The sequence below is a fragment of the Filicampus tigris genome, chromosome 17 (genome assembly GCF_054856515.1).
Source record: "Filicampus tigris isolate MCC_2025a chromosome 17, RoL_Ftig_1.0, whole genome shotgun sequence".
NCBI classification, from domain to species: domain Eukaryota; kingdom Metazoa; phylum Chordata; class Actinopteri; order Syngnathiformes; family Syngnathidae; genus Filicampus; species Filicampus tigris.
This window is the reverse complement of record NC_141233.1, coordinates 2074680-2092500: the sequence shown is the minus strand read 5'-3', so window position 1 is coordinate 2092500 and position 17821 is coordinate 2074680. Positions and strand designations below refer to the sequence as shown.

Here is a 17821-nt window from a genome sequence, read left to right as displayed (position 1 = left end):
TGCCGCCACGACAGGCACCGACCACCTTGCGGCCACAGCTCCGATCGGGCGCCTCAACAATGGAGGCACGAAACATGGTCCACTCGGACTCAATGTCCCCCGCCTCCCCCGGGACGTGGGAAAAGTTCTGCCGGAGGTGGGAGTTGAAACTCCTTCTGACAGGGGATTCTGCCAGACGTTCCCAGCAAACCCTCACAATACGTTTGGGTCTGCCAGGTCGGACCGGCATCTTCCCCCACCATCGGAGCCAACTCACCACCAGATGGTGATCAGTTGACAGCTCTGCCCCTCTCTTCACCCGAGTGTCCAAAACATGCGGCCGCAAGTCCGATGATACGACTACAAAGTCGATCATCGAACTGCGGCCTAGGGTATCCTGGTGCCAAGTGCACATATGGACACCCTTATGCTTGAACATGGTGTTCGTTATGGACAATCCGTGATGAGCACAGAAGTCCAGTAACCGAACACCGCTCGGGTTCAGATCGCGGGGGCCGTTCCTCCCAATCACACCTCTCCAGGTCTCACTGTCATTGCCCACGTGAGCATTGAAGTCCCCCAGCAGAACGATGGAGTCCCCAGGTGGAGCGCCCTCCAGCACACCCTCCAAGGACTCCAAAAAGGGTGGGTACTCTGCGCTGCCGTTTGGTGCATAAGCACAAACAACAGTCAGGACCCGTCCCCCCACCCTCAGGCGGAGGGAGGCTACCCTCTCGTCCACCGGGGTAAACCCCAATGTACAGGCGCCAAGCCGGGGGGCAATAAGTATGCCCACACCTGCTCGGCGCCTCTCACCCTGGGCAACTCCTGGGCAATAAAGCGTGTTTTACTCCGAATAACTTTTCACCACAATCCGATTCTGAAAGCCACGTCAAGTGACGTGAAGTCTTCAGTCGGCACGTAGACGACCGAAGGACGATCCTCGCAAAAGTTGCGGTAATGTTCGTTATAACAACATCCAGGGGTTGGCAAACATAGATACAAACACATTTATGACAGAATAGTGTAACGAATTGGGTTATCTGTGTTGTGGTCGAATGTGTTTCTTGCCAAGTTGTGTTGTTTCCGAGGTTCATGAATGCATCGAGCGGCTCGCTGGATGGGAGCCGAGGACGAAGAGGAGAGCCGTGGCTCTTTATTGACTGAACGGTTGTCGTACTGTATTGGCGTCGGCTGCGGCCCACAGCAGCCGGTTGGGCGACCGTATTTTCCGGGCTATAAGCCGCACCCTTATATAAGCCGCACCTATCTATGTTGAAAACTTTTATATTTTCTGCGTTTACAGAACGATTATGAACTGTAAATGTACATGTATGTACCTGAGCACATTTTTTCCTAAAAGTGCCTTTTAACACTGCAGCAACGTTGCTAATTAAAACAGAAGAGAACCAAGAGAAAATAAACAGTACATATCTTCATTTCACTGCCGACTGCCGCTCCAGTTTGTCAGCTAATGTCCACCAGACTCCACCATCTATTGTTCTACTACATTCTACACATGCACCTGTCTTGTTTTATGTTAATAAAGTCAGTCAATCTAACACACGACGTTCTAAATAAATAATTTCACATCGAAACAACAGAACGGACAACATCAGTAACATCAGCCAATCGCATTCATGTGCATTTCACGGACCTCTAGGAAAACATAGAATAAAAGCATTACAGCACCTAATGCAATAACCTAGTCTATGGCGCCCTCGCCTGGTGAACTCCTCTACCTGCAGTCACATCCAGTAAATGGGAAATGTATTGTATTGAATTGTACTGTCATTCTGGTTAGAGCGAACCGAGCTGTGGAAGAAAAATCCACAGAATAGCCGCATCGGACTATAAGCCGCACGTCTCAAAATCTAGGAAAAAAGTTGCGATTTATAGTCGGGAAAATACGGTAGTAAAAACGTGATAATTAAACTACGTCTGTATTCTTGGACAATATATTTTAAAGCGTGACGTCATTGGCAGGCGCAAAGGACCCGATCACATCTGCTACTTACACCGGCTTGCTGTGGGCCGGATCTAATAATAAATCAATATCATCGCAGAGGCCGTAGAAAACCTTCTCGCGGGCCGGATGTGGCCCGCGGGCCTTGACTTTGACATTTGTGATCTAGAGAAAGAACAGATAACCGCCAATTTTGCCCAGAAGAGGGCACCAAAGCCCACTGAAAAGGCCTTGCAAGACAAACTGCATCATCTGATTGGAAGGAGAAAAGGAAAGCTTGGCAGACTCACAGCCAAGATGAACAAAATAGATAGGCTAATGCAAAATAATGGAGATATATACATAATTCAGAATCCCTTGCAAAGGGATGTGTGCCACATGCATAAAGAAATAGTGAAATGAATGATGCCATAATTCCTTTGTTTGATGAGGATTCAAGGAAAGTGGATCAGGAATGGTTCAGTAACAAATTAACTGCATTAAAGGAATACATGGAAATTTTTTTGGATTGGGTCAGTCATCAGTGTGAGAAAATAAAAGTTCTTCCAATTGCACCGTCAGATGTTTCACTTCAAGATGACATTGATGTGGGTGATAGTGTTCCACAAGTTACTCTACAGGATTGTAGACGTAAGATTAAAGGTGAATCAGCCTCAGGTGTGTCAAGAAGACTTTAAGGAGCTCTGTGTCAGCTGTACATGCCAAAGAAGAAGTAGAGCATGCAGCTCTTCTAGCAAGAGCAGCAGTATTGGAACAAAAGCAGGCTTTGGAGCTGGAAGAAGCACAGTTAAAGGCTAGAAAAGAGAAGTTGATAGTGGAAAGAGCGCTTGCAGAGTCAACAGCGAAATTGAAAGTTTTGGAGTCATATGAAGATGGGACCCCCCCGTGAGCCGTCACCTTATCGTGGTGGAGGGGTTTGCGCGCCCCAATGATCCTAGGAGCTACGTTGTCTGGGGCTTTATGCCCCTGGTAGGGTCACCCATGGCAAACAGGTCCTAGGTGAGGGACCAGACTAAGCACGGCTCAAAATGACCCTTTATGATGAGTAAAATTAACGGACCACGTTTTCCCTCGCCCGGACGCGGTTCACCGGGGCCCCCATCTGGAGCCAGGCCTGGAGGTGGGGCTCGATGGCGAGCGCCTGGTGGCCGGGCCTGCACCCATGGGGCCCGGCCGGGCTCAGCCCGAAAAGGATACGTGGGTCCCCCTTCCCATGGGCTCACCAATGGTGGGAGGGGCCAAAGGGGTCGGGTGCCGTGTGAGCTGGGCGGCGGCGGAAGACGGGGACCTTGGCGGTCCGATCCCCGGCAGCAAAAACTAGCTCTTGGGACATGGAATGTCACCTCTCTGGCAGGGAAGGAGCCTGAGCTGGTGTGTGAGGCTGAGAGGTTCCGATTAGATATAGTCGGGCTCACCTCCACGCACAGCTTGGGTTCTGGTCCCAGTCCTCTCGAGAGGGGTTGGACACTCTTCCACTCTGGAGTTGCCCAGGGTGAGAGGCGCCGAGCAGGTGTGGGCATACTTATTGCCCCCCGGCTTGGCGCCTGTACATTGGGGTTTACCCCGGTGGACGAGAGGGTAGCCTCCCTCCGCCTGAGGGTGGGGGGACGGGTCCTGACTGTTGTTTGTGCTTATGCACCAAATGGCAGCGCAGAGTACCCACCCTTTTTGGAGTCCTTGGAGGGTGTGCTGGAGGGCGCTCCACCTGGGGACTCCATCGTTCTGCTGGGGGACTTCAATGCTCACGTGGGCAATGACAGTGAGACCTGGAGAGGTGTGATTGGGAGGAACGGCCCCCCCGATCTGAACCCGAGCGGTGTTCGGTTACTGGACTTATGTGCTCATCACGGATTGTCCATAACGAACACCATGTTCAAGCATAAGGGTGTCCATATGTGCACTTGGCACCAGGATACCCTAGGCCGCAGTTCGATGATCGACTTTGTAGTCGTATCATCGGACTTGCGGCCGCATGTTTTGGACACTCGGGTGAAGAGAGGGGCGGAGCTGTCAACTGATCACCATCTGGTGGTGAGTTGGCTCCGATGGTGGGGGAAGATGCCGGTCCGACCTGGCAGACCCAAACGTATTGTGAGGGTTTGCTGGGAACGTCTGGCAGAATCCCCTGTCAGAAGGAGTTTCAACTCCCACCTCCGGCAGAACTTTTCCCAGGTCCCGGGGGAGGCGGGGGACATCGAGTCCGAGTGGACCATGTTTCGTGCCTCGATTGTTGAGGCGGCCGATCGGAGCTGTGGCCGCAAGGTGGTCGGTGCCTGTCGTGTCGGCAATCCCCGAACCCGCTGGTGGACACCAGCGGTAAGGGATGCTGTCCAGCTGAAGAAGGAGTCCTATCGGGCCTTTTTGGCCTGCGGGACCCCGGAGGCAGCTGACGGGTACCGGCTGGCCAAGCGGAATGCAGCCCTGGCGGTTGCTGAGGCAAAAACCCGGGTGTGGGAGGAGTTCGGGGAGGCCATGGAAAATGACTTCCGGACGGCTTCGAGGAAATTCTGGTCCACCATCCGGCGTCTCAGGAGGGGGAAGCAGTGCACCATTAACACTGTTTATAGTGGAGATGGGGTGCTGCTGACCTCAACTCGGGACGTTGTGGATCGGTGGGGAGAGTACTTCGAAGACCTCCTCAATTCCACCGACACGCCTTCCGCTGAGGAAGCAGAGCCTGGAGACTCTGAGGTGGGCTCTCCTATCTCTGGGGTTGAAGTCACCGAGGTAGTCAAAAAACTCCTTGGTGGCAAGGCCCCGGGGGTGGATGAGATCCGCCCGGAGTTCATAAAGGCTCTGGATGTTGAGGGGCTGTCATGGTTGACACGTCTCTTCAGCATTGCGTGGACATCGGGGACAGTGCCTCTGGATTGGCAGACCGGGGTGGTGGTCCCCCTTTTTAAGAAGGGGGACCGGAGGGTGTGCTCCAATTACAGAGGGATCACACTCCTCAGCCTCCCCGGCAAGGTCTATTCAGGGGTGCTAGGGAGGAGGGTCCGTCGGAAGGTCGAATCCCGGATTCAGGAGGAGCAATGTGGTTTTCGTCCTGGCCGTGGAACAGTGGACCAGCTCTACACCCTCGGCAGGGTCCTCGAGGGTGCATGGGAGTTTGCCCAACCGGTCTACATGTGTTTTGTGGACTTGGAGAAGGCGTTCGACCGTGTCCCTCGGGGAGTTCTGTGGGGGGTGCTTCGGGAGTACGGGGTACCGAGCCCCCTGAAAAGGGCTGTCCGGTCCCTGTACCACCGATGCCAGAGTTTGGTCCGAATTGCCGGCAGTAAGTCGGATTCGTTTCCTGTGGGGGTTGGACTCCGCCAAGGCTGCCCTTTGTCACCGATTCTGTTCATAACCTTTATGGACAGAATTTCTAGGCGCAGCCGAGGTGTCGAGGGGGTCCGGTTTGGTGGCCTCAGTATTGCATCTCTGCTTTTTGCAGATGATGTGGTACTGTTGGCTTCTTCAAGCCGCGATCTCCAACTCTCGCTGGAGCGGTTCGCAGCCGAGTGTGAAACGGTCGGAATGAAGATCAGCACCTCCAAATCTGAGACCATGGTCCTCAGTCGGAAAAGGGTGGCGTGCCCTCTCCGGGTCGGGGATGAGATTCTGCCCCAAGTGGAGGAGTTCAAGTATCTTGGGGTCTTGTTCACGAGTGAGGGTAAGATGGAACGGGAGATCGACAGGCGGATCGGTGCAGCGTCTGCTGTGATGCGGACCCTGTATCGGTCTGTCGTGGTGAAGAAGGAGCTTAGCCGAAAGGCGAGGCTCTCAATTTACCGGTCGATCTACGTTCCTACTCTCACCTATGGTCATGAGCTGTGGGTCATGACCGAAAGAACAAGATCTCGGATACAAGCGGCCGAAATGGGTTTCCTTCGCAGGGTGTCCGGGCTCTCCCTTAGAGATAGGGTGAGAAGTTCGGCCATCCGGGAGGGACTCAGAGTCGAGCCGCTGCTCCTCCGCATCGAGAGGAGCCAGTTGAGGTGGCTCGGGCATCTGATTAGGATGCCTCCTGGACGCCTCCCTGGTGAGGTGTTCCGGGCATGTCCCACCGGCAGGAGACCCCGAGGACGACCCAGAACACGCTGGAGAGACTATGTCTCCCGGCTTGCCTGGGAACGCCTTGGGATCCTTCCGGAAGAGCTGGAGGATGTTGCTGGGGAGAGGGAAGTCTGGGCTTCCCTGCTGAAGCTGCTGCCTCCGCGACCCGACTTCGGATAAGCGGGAGATAATGGATGGATGGATGGATGAAGATGGGACGAGCAGCTATGTCTCCAGCGCGTCCTCAAGACGCCAGGTGAAGGAGGAAAATGATGATCGTGAACAGCCATCAGTGAAAAGAGTAGCAGGGAGTTCTGGTCTTGGATTACACCAGCCTGTTGGTAGCAACCAGAGACAGGTTGCAAGACAAGTGAATGATGACGACAACCTATATCAGGTGTTACAAAGAAAAAATGTCATCACAGAGATGCTTGTTAAACGCCACAATTTGTCAAGCTTACCACGTAAAGAAGTTCTGGTGTTTAAAGGTGACCCGCTCACTTACAAGTCGTTCATTAGATCATTCGAACATGCTGTTGAGAGCAAAGCTGATACCCATCAAGACATGTCTACTACCAAGAGCAACATACCAGTGGGGAAGCGCAGGAACTAGTCCATAGCTGTGAGCATATGCCATCTGAAAAAGGCTACAAGGAAGCCAGAAAGCTGTTGAAGAAACACTACGGCAACGAGTTAAAGATAGCAAATGCTTATATGGAGAAGGCATTGAATTGGCCTAGCCTCAAACAAGAAGATGAAGCGCTAAATGCCTATGCGCTGTTCCTAACTGGCTGCAAGAACACAATGGGAGACTTGGAGTTCATGCAGGAAATGGACAACCCCACTAATATGCAAGCTGTTCTTTCTAAGCTTCCCTATAAATTGTGTGAGAAGTGGAGAGTGACTGCTCTTGAAATTGAAGAGAAGGGGAGAGGACATGCAAGATTCTCAGCATTGATCGCCAGGCGAAGATCATCACAAATCCCCTATTTGGAAGCACGTCAGAGCCTCATGCAATAAAGGAAGGGAAGGGCCAAAGGGACTATTATGCCAAGAAAAGTAGTCAGAAGGGAAATAGCAGTTTTGCTAGAGGAGATGAAGCACCACAAGAAGAAAAGGAACAAAATATGACAGTTAAAAAAACTGTTCATGTAGCTTTGCAGAAGCCTTGTGTCTACTGCCAAAACAAACATACTTTGGCAGAGTGCAGAAAAATTAGAGAACAAACACTACAGAAAAAAGATTGGATTTTCTAAAATCCAAAGGCCTGTGCTTTGGATGTCTTTTCCCAGGACACCTCAGCAAAGACTGCAAAAAGAAAATATGGTGTCAAACATGTTCGCAAAGACATCCATACCTGTTGCACATGGAAAAAAAGGAGACAGTGTGCCCGTTGATAGGGAAAAAAAAGACAGCGTGACAGCTGAAAGAAAGAAAGATGACAGCCTTGAGAGTGAGGAAATCTCCAACGCATGTGTGTCTAATGAAGCTTGTTCCTATATTGGGGCTGGAAGCAAATGTGCATTAGCTTTTTTGCCTGTCAAGGTCAAATCTAAGAGTAGTGATAGATATGTGAAAACGTATGCTTTTATGGATCCTGGCAGCACCACAAGCTTTTGCACTGAAGACCTTCTACGAAAGCTGAAACTCAGGGGCAGACAAACACAAATTCTTTTCAACATCATGAGCTGTAGCAGAGCAGATGATAGTAATATGTTGAAGACATTTGTCCTGTCCGACTTAGAAGTGTGTGGTGTGGAGGGAGACGTATACATAGAATTGCCCAGGGTATACACCCACAGCTTCATTCCAGTTCAGAAAAAAAACATACCCAAGCAGGAAGACATTGCATGTTGGCCTTATCTGAAAGATGTGTTTCTGCCTTAGATTAATTCTAAGGTCGGCCTGCTTATAGGCACCAACGTCCCGAAGGCCATGGCAAGTGGTTCATAGAGAAGGAGGTGGTCCTTATGCAGTCCGAACTGCCTTAGGCTGGGTGATTAACGGGCCTCTACGAAGTGTGAAGGAGAGTGACGCTGGTGAGAGCCACAGTTAATTATCTTTCAGTTGTTGACATAGAACAGATGTTAAGACAACAGTTCAACGTAGATTTCCCAGAGCGTGAATGTGAAGAAAAAGAAGAAATGTCACAGGAGGACTGCAAGTTCATGTCTCTGGTGAGCAGTTCAGCCAGACTGGTGGATGGGCATTACTGTGTGAGCCTGCCACTGAAAGATGAGACAGTCAGAATGCCAAACAATCGCTGTATTGCAGAACAATACGCCATCAGCTTGAAAAGGAAATTGAAAAGACACATAAGGTTCCATGAAAACTACAAGACAATGATGAAGGATGTCATTGAAAAGGGATATGCTATCAAGGTCTCCAAATAGCAGTTGCAGCGTGATGATGGCAGGGTGTGGTACATTCTCCACCACAGGGTGTACCACCCTAAGAAAAAAAAGGTTTGTGTGGTCTTTGATTGCACAGCAACCTACAGAGGAGTCTCTCTTAACGATGAGTTGCTGCAGGGCCCGAATCTTACCAATGTCCTGATTGGTGTTCTAGTCAGATTCAGGCAAGAACCAGTGGTGTTGATGGCAGATGTCAAGGCGATATTCTACCTGAAGAGGATGCTGATCTTCTACGTTTTCTGTGGTGGCCGGAGGGCAACCTAAGCGAAAAGATGGACGAATTCAGAATGACTGTTCACCTTTTCGGTGCTACGTCTTCACCCAGTTGCTCATCTTCCGCCTTGAGGAAAACAGCCGAAGACAACAGGGGAACAGCAAGCACAGAAGCAGCTGATACCGTTCTCTGCAACTTTTACGTCGATGACTGCTTGAAGTCAGTACCCTCAGAGGCTCAAGCAATTCAGCTCGTGAAGAATCTATGCGCCTTGGGTGGTTTTAAGTTGACTAAGAGGGTCAGTTCCAGTAAAGATGTTCTGTCGACCATCCCGGAAGATCGTGCAATCGGTATGAAAGACTTGGACCTATGCCACAACATGCCTCCCATGGAGCATGCTTTGGGTGTCCTCAGACAGTTTCAAGTTTCAACTGAATGTTCCTGAAAGGCCTATGACAAGGTGCGGGATTCTGTCTATAGTCAGGGCATTATACGACCCCCTAGGGTTCTTGGCGCCAGTTACTCTGCCCGCGAAGCAGAACCTAAGGACCCTGTGTGAAAAATGCGGCTGGGACCAAGAGATCAAGAACTGTCATGCCCACAGATGGCATGAATGGTTGGCAAAGAAGAATCTGTTGGAGGGATTCACAGTAAGAAGGTGTGTGAAGCCAGTGACCTTTGGACCCGTGCAATCAGCACAATTACACCATTTCGCTGATACATCAGTGACTGCCTATGGCGCAGCTACCTACCTGCTCATGTCAAACCAGGCTGGGGAGAAGTGTTGCACTCTTTTGATGGGAAAAGCAAAGGTAGTTCCTTTGAAACGTGTCACAATCCCGTGGCTGGAACTGACAGCTGCAGTGGTGGCTGTCAAGATGGAGCAGATGTTGCGACGTGAACTGCAAGTGCCACTCCAAGTTCCCATCTTTTGGACCAACAGCACCACAGTTTTGAGATACATTGAAAACAAACACAGTTGCTTTAAGACGTTTGTCGCAAACAGGGTCACAGTGATAAGAGAACGTAGCCATCCTTCCCAGTGGCATTATGTGAAGTCCAGAGACAACCCAGCAGACCAAGCTTCAAGGGGAATGAAAGTGAAGAATTTCATTGAAAGCAAGACATGGTTGCTAGGCCCAAGTTTCCTTCTGGAGTCTCAGAAAGATTGGCCTGAAGTGCCTTATGTGAAAGACCTACCCCAAGATGATCCCGAGGTCAAATTTTGTGCTGTGAATGTTGAGGATCGATAGGAAAAGGCGCTGGCCTTGAATGAGTTAGTCCTGTGTTACTCTGAATGGACGAAGCTGAAAAGTGCAGGCGTGTGGATTTTCTAGCTGAAACAGTTGCTGCTGAACCTGAGGGAAGAAATAAAGGTCTTCATGGACAAAGGCAGATTGACTGAGAGCCAGCCAAACCGACAAGAGCAGATGGCAACAGAGCACATGAGAAAATTTAGGATGACACTTTAGCCAACCTTGCTCACCATAGAAGATAGAAGAGGCTGAGAACGAGCTGATATGGGTTAGTCAGCAACAAACTTACCCGGAAGAAATGTTAGCTCTACGAAACACTGGACATTTGAGGAAGACTAGTCCAATCTACAAACTGGATCCCTTTCTGAAGGATGGAATCATGAGAGTAGGCGGACGTCTCTCCAAACTGTCACTGCCAGAAGTGACAAAGCACCCTGCAATTCTGTGCAGGAGTTTCCGGATCGCTGCTCCCGTCTTGCAACACGTCCACAAAGAAATAGGACATAGTGGACGTAACTACATGTTGGCCAAGCTGCGCACCAAGTACTGAATACCTCAAGTAAACTCAGCAACCAGGGGCATCCTTTCAAGATGTACTGTCTGCAGAAGGTTCATCAGTCGGACGGGAGAGCAAAAATTAGCAGATCTGCCATTGGATCGCATTACACCAGATCAGCCTCCGTTTACGAACGTAGGGGTGGCCTTTTTTGGGCCTTTCGAGGTTGGGGCTGGAAATGTAAGAGCCATAAGTATGTATGAGAGTATGTAATGTATAAGTAAGTAGAAGTAAGTATACTTAAGTAATGTATAAGTAAGTATGTAAGAGAATAAGTATGTTTTTTTGTTTTGAATTCATTATTATTATTTTCTTAAATATTATTTTGAGATGCACAATGTGTAAATTTATGAAAGAGGAAATATTAGTTTTGTATTATGTAGGAAACCGTCTTTAATCACCCCTGAGTAACGCATGTGCATAGTGTTAGTTGATTATGTATTGGTCATGTGAAGTGCCGTTCATTCTCATTCAGAAGGTCGGGTGGTGGTCACAGTTTTCTGACCGACAACGTTAGACACATGAAAGAATCATCGAACATATGTTGGCAAGTTATGTTGACTATAATAGGAATAGGCGAGGATTTGGCTTGTGTTTGTATTTATTTTCCTTTTCAGTAAACAAGATATGAAGAGTCTGAGAGGGAAGATATCTGTTGCGTCAAACTGGTTGTTATCCACCCGCTCCTACAGTGGCAAGAAAGCAGAAAGAGTTGCCACTACTCTTTGTATTTATTATTTTTCTAAATGCTGCAATATTGTTTTGAGAGTATATATTTATTTATATTGTGCTTAAGTATTACTTAAGTATTTATGGACATGAGTGTTTTTCACAGGAGAGCGACGAAACATAACATAACATTACTATATATATATATATATATATATATATATATATATATATATATATATATATATATATATATATATATATATATATATATATATTCAATTATTTCTATGTATCATTAACCTTGGGGCAAGATGGACAGTACAAGCTCAAAACAGTCATCAATCATTGGGTTGATTTTAGCAGAAAGACCTTGTGCAGAAAACCTGGATGTACTGCCGCTCTCTTGCTTGGCAATATCGGGGTTTGAACAAAAAGCTAGCAAAATGTGAGCAGGCCAGGACAAGGCTCTGCTCTGCTTTTTCTTTTGGGTGGCAGCTTGCTTGGCAGATTTGTCTGGCTTACTGGCCCGACCCAGAGGCTACATGGGGGAGTGTTTGTTCTGTGTTACTGTTGGACAAAGATAAAGCGTAGCAGGCCTTTGTGGCAAGCTTGTATACAGAGTACACACATGCAAATGTGTAAATACAAAAGTAAATGCTTCTATTAAAGATGACATTAGGTTTTGGAACAGGTTGTGTATCTATCAGTTGTTTAAATATTATATGTGCTTCTGAGCTCTCTACAGTCTGTGTGAATGTTAAAGTGTAAGCAGTCGTCTGGATTAATTTGTCAGGTCTATGATCTACCAGTCTACGCTATATGGTACCTCTCGCATTAATTCTTTGGAGATAAGCTACAACAACAAATGCCGTGACTTGGCATGCAAAAAAGCAGCGCCAAACATCAACAGAATACAGAACTAATGCAAAAGCAGCGTTATCTCTCATTAACAAGGTCCATGACAGAAAAGGGATCCTCCTCAGTGACCATCTAGATGGTCTATCATCCATATGACCGCTTGACTGGTGATAGACCCAATATCGGCCATGCCGATTATCTAGGCCGATATTTAGCATTTTGGCCATTATTGGCATTATTGACCATGTGATTGGTTGTCGTGCAGTGAGTAACAGCCAACCAGCAGCCAAAGCTGTATGCTGTTTCAAGAGTTTGCTCAGACTCACGCACCTGGCGAGGATAAAATATTGCTGGTGGTCCAGTGAGCAAAGGTAAGTTAAAGTGCCTGTATCATTCTATTTTATGCTTTCATATATGATTATATAATACCTTTGGTACAATGGTGATCTATTTTATTATGAAATATGAGTTATTTTGGTGGCTTTTCTCATCCGGAACTAAAACCCTTGGCTCACTGAAACCAATTCTCCCCGTGTGGCTGCTGTGCCCCTTTCGTGACATCGTATCTAAAAGCTAGCAATTCAATAAATAAATAAACAAAACGAAACAATAAATAGTAATGATGGAAGAACATATTGTGATGAATTAAGTCCTCGAACCAGAGTCAAGTGGCAATCTTTATATATGCCGTTGATGTACTAATCATCCATGCACTTGGTAATGTGTGTAACGAGTTTATTTTCTATACAACAAAAAACATCTGCCATATCGCGCTTGACAACAAAGCTAACGTTCGTGCATTAATGCTAATATTTTCTCATCATTTAGCTAACGGTTTGATTAACTCAGAGCTCTGGCCTCTCCAACAGGTTTGATTGTGGTAATTGCTCCAGTTTTAAAGTTTAATCTCCCAGCCAATCAACGTTTTTCCGGGCCAGGTGTGTTGCAGCTGGGAGAGATGGAAAACAGGCAGGAGAGCAGCCCTTGAGGACCGAGTTTGGACGCCCATGGTTTAGATCAACAGTCCTTGGAGCGATACAAGTTGAAACTTCCATCCATCCATTATCTGTACCGCTTCTCCTCACAAGGGTCGCGGGGCGTGCTGGAGCCTATCCCAGCTGTCTTTGGGCAGTAGGCGGAGGACACCCTGAACTGGTTGCCAGCCAATCGCAGGGCACAAGTTGAAACTTCATTTGATTAATGTAATCGATCCACACGGGCCGAAGGAGGACTTCTCAATGGATTATGAAACTTGTCGAATAGCTTGTATCACGATATCGTGAAGTATTTAGTGAACACTAGTGATGTTCTGATCAGGGTTTTATGACACGATCATCCATGAGTGAGATCGATCGATACCGATTGCGATCACATGGATTCTCTGTATATTCTAAAAATATGAGCCACGATGCATCACCCTGTGGCAATAATGTCACATACTGCACTGTGACAGCACTGCATCAGGGGGTGATGATACAACACTGCACACAGGCTGGCCTTCATGGCTGTAGACTGCGAAGCGTGAGCTGCAGGTGATCGGATAATGAAAGTTTGAAATGAAATTTTGTTCAGTAATGAAAGGCTTTAATCAAATATTCGAATCATGTCATTTTTCACCAAAATCAGCCAATCATGATAGGTGGCCGATCGATTGGAACATCCCTAGTGGCCGCCATAAATACATACACATTGCAAGACATGAAAGCTTTCAAATCACTTGAGTCCTACACCTAGTTTGTGTGTGGGTGGGTGAAAGATGTCAAACAACTCTCCGTCAATGAATTCTCATCATTGCGAAGGTAAGTCTCACATGATGAAGCACATATCCACTTTCATAAACAGTCATTTTGTGCTTGTACGATGTCAGTAATGTACATCAATTGGGGCTTTGGAATTGTATAACTGTATGACTTCCAAGAAAACTATTATGTGCCAAAATGGGATCGATGTGACATTTTTCATTGTTTTTATGTACCGGTACTTCGACAACAGTGAAGTCAACACAATGTTGTCCTAACAGAACCAACCCCCCCCGCATGCCCCCTTTTGGTGCATGGTTTGTTTTTCCCCCCATCTCATGCTGTCTACGTTATAGTGGTGACGAGCTCAGATACTAATGTGGTAATGTGGGGTTGATGGGTATCGTGCTTCTTTCGGGTTGAGACAACTACAACCATCCAAGCCACACTGGATAGCTGAGGCCCAAGTAGTACCGGTAGTTCTAAATCTTTGTGAAAAATATAGCAGTATTTTTTCAATAAAATATAAATAATATGAATTTTCAACTCTTGAAACAGGATTGAATTATGTATTTTTAAGTGTTGCACTCAGATTAGAACCTGAGGAGTTAAAATATTACTCTGACAAAGGTGCTCATGATGAACTAAATAAAATACTTTTAATCAGCTCTGGAATTATGTACACTAGAACTAAAATGTTGTTGTTGCTTTACTAACTGAGTTTATTCTAAAAGCTAACATTTGCTGTGCATACTAAATGTGATTTAGAAGGAATGTGTAAATGGAAGCTTGTTTCAGATCAGCAAAGGCCTTCACCTCTCTCTCTTTGACAGCAGATGGGGTCGTTGGGCTTCGAGGGAAAAACACGAGTGCCAGGGTTATGATGAGAGCCAACAGGAAAACCGGGATAACTCCTAGCCTGGAAAAAACAAAACCACACAAACTATATATTTCATACAGTGAAGACAAATTAAAGTGATGTGAGCAGAGAGGTTATCTCAGGATAATTTCATATAACTGTCATATAACTAAACTGTTTATTTTTTCAAACCATGAAAATAGTAAATACCGTATTACATTTAGGCTCTTAATCTGACTTGGCTTTCATCGCTCCCCAAGAAAAAAAGTACCTAACACTTAGTATTACATAAATTATACAGTATGTATCATTGTCAAAGGGTTTATCAATACAATTTAGGCTTTGCACTGTCGTTTTTAACGTTCCTTTAAGTAGCTTAAACTGCTTGTTTACATCAGTCGACCATATCTCTGTGTGCACTTCGGGTAAATGAAGAGTGTGTTTGTTTGTAGAATCTTAGCAGTTTTATGTACCATGTAATGTCCCATTTGTAGGGCTCCTGGTTTGTTTTTTAACCATGCAAAACAATAATGAAATGAAAGGGCACACATTTCAAAGGGTTTCTGTGATTGATACCAATACAATAAAAAAAGTGTATTTGCTGGTATTACTTGATAAAATGTAGTTTCACTTATTCTTTAGCCAGAATTCCTCCCCCTTGCATTTATCTTGGTGTGTAGTGTTGCGTGTTTTGATGCTGCTCTCACGTCAGCGATCCAGTTGCTCTTTGCAGTGCTAACCCAAGCACGAGAGCCACTATTAAAACAGCTGCAATGATGAAAACGCCTTGGCCAACCCAGGGAGATGGACTTTCCATTTTTTGTTCACTTTGAAAGCTGTTTATCCAACGAACCGGAATAAAATAAATAATAACCGGGGACTATAAATGATGCTGACGCTAACTCACGCTTGGTGAAAACCGTACGTGGTAAACAAAACTAAAATAGAAAAATAAAAACGGGAACGTTAACTGTTCAATAAATACTAGCCACCCGACGTCAAATCATTCCTGATCGTGATGAAATATGGCTGTAGCCTGTTTTGTTTGCGGGTTTTAGCTAACAGCAGCTAACGTGCTAGAACTAGAAACCGAAACCCGTTATTGGTCGCTGCACTGCAACTTGTTAACACACGACAAGATACACCGTAACATAAAAGCGATTGACTCATGAACGTACATAGAGGCGCAACGTTACTTCTTTATCTTGTCTTTCGGTCGAGGACACAGACCTTAATGGAACCTCCAAATAGTCTCTCTCTACATTTCTTCGTCTATTGTTTAATTTAGACTCACAGTTATTCCCTTCTAGTAAACTATTTGAGGGACATTTGATAACAAACATATGCGTTTTACGATGCTAAGATAGTACAAGACGTATTGATAACAATACCATCACCTGTGCTTGCTCAGACATGTTTAAAAAAACGCACACGGCATCTGCTTGTTACGTTATTGCGATGTTTAAATAGCTTAATTCCATTAAGTCTTGTTAAGAAAACTAACGAATGAAATATCGGATCTGAGATCATGGACAGAATTCTTTGGGAAACCACCAGTATTTAAGATCATGTTGGACTCAAAAAGTTTATAGACACAGAATTACAGTATTGTGGTTTGTGTGAGGACGTGTGACGTCTGATATAGCACTCACTTTGATGATCCAGATGCCCTCAGAAGCATTACGCAGAGCACAAAAGTCACAATCCAAACAGCAGTGATGACGAAAACGCCTGTACCAACTCCCAAGACTGTAGTAGCCATTTGATGGTGGTTTATCAGGCAAATCCGTCTTGACTATCGAACGTTGTTGCGGCGTATTTAAACTACCTGCTAACATTCACGTACTCATTGTGGATTGCATAACGCTGGTGGCTGTACATTAGAATTACAGTGCTTTCTAATGTGTAAGATCACACATGTGCCTTGTTCATGTCAAATTTTGAAGTAATTAAGTCTAAACGAAAATACATTACTGTATGGCTCAATTTTAACTCCAACACATACGACCATTCAATACTTCCTGGTAACAGCTAACTAAAATGTAATTGGTTAGCTCAAATCTTGAGTAGCCAATCGAATGAGTTGTTGCTCAAACACTTGGGCCTCGTGTGTATTAGGGAATTATAGAGTATGTTCTGGGTTCTCTGGGCCTTGTTCGTACACGGATTCGTCAAATAATAACAGGTTATGTTATCCATTTTGTTTGTAATGTCCATTAGGTATTCTATTGCAGTATAGTGTCACACGCGCCCCCCCCCCCCACACGCACATGCATGTATATGTAAAAAATAAAGTCGGCAAAAAAGATTAAGCATTTTCTAGGTTTTTCATGTGACATCACGCTCATCCAAACCCGCGCTGTTTGTTCCAAGTACAGTACAGTACAGTACAGTACAGTACGGTAAGTGATGTAACTAATTTAAAGACATGTAGTAGTTGAAGAGAGCCGACAGGGGGCGGGCTTGGTCCACCTTCAAAATGTGATTTTGGTAAACTACTCATAGTGTGCTTTTACATTTATACGAAGACATTTGAACACGTATGTGAAATTACTGTGTTGTTTTCCTTTTTACGATGTCTTGAATGTCCATGTTGTACTATTACTCTACTGTTCATATATACGCGGTATATCATTTGCATGTTTGGAATAAAATTAAATAATAACAATTAAAAATCATAAAATCAAATAATTATTGTATGATTAGTGTGACTATTTTGTCTCAAAGATAAAAAGGCATTTTCTTGGAACTGGAAAGTCGATACATATTTTACTGTCAGACACAGTCAGATGACGCACGAGTGTAATAACGTTCAAACGATACATGCATAGTGTTTTGTTTTATTCCTTCATACAGCACAGTCCAGAAGTTCATGAAGAAACTTACACCTGCCTATAGTAGTTAGAAGTTTTTTTTTTTTAATCAGAACGTGGCATATAATAATTCTGAGTACTTTGCAGTGCTTTTTGTCAATTTGTACACGTTGAATATTTAAGTATATATACGTTTATCTATATAACAATGTCCGACTATATTGACAAACTAGGAAACCGACGTATTTGCACTCTCAGTATTTGCTATTGACCATGCCTACAATCCGAACACGGTTTTTTATTAAAGTGTTTTATGTGAAAATCATATTCTCTTTGTATTTTTTCACGGAGCCCAACAAGTGGTCTCGTTTTTCCGATGGACACTTGAAGGCATCAGCGGCAGTTATGTGTTGAGAAAATGGGGGCGCGGAGACAGAGCAGGAGGTGGGAGGGGCTT

General features: G+C 45.7%; 1 protein-coding gene across 2 annotated transcripts in view; it reads right to left on the bottom strand.

Moving 5' to 3' along the window:
• Positions 1-16589, bottom strand: part of tmem218 (transmembrane protein 218) — a 21810-nt gene extending 5221 nt beyond the window's left edge. The window contains exons 1-2 of one of the 2 annotated variants that reach the window (XM_086013463.1): positions 16204-16589; positions 14509-14611 (exon numbers count right to left, since the gene is read on the bottom strand). In XM_086013463.1, the coding sequence (XP_085869589.1) occupies positions 14509-14611; positions 16204-16313 (213 nt within the window). In that variant the 5' untranslated portion in view covers positions 16314-16589. Of the gene's footprint in view, positions 1-14508; positions 14612-15258; positions 15680-16203 lie in introns of those variants that run through there. The other variant, XM_086013464.1, reaches the window with a different exon arrangement.
• Positions 16590-17821: the final 1232 nt, after the last annotated feature.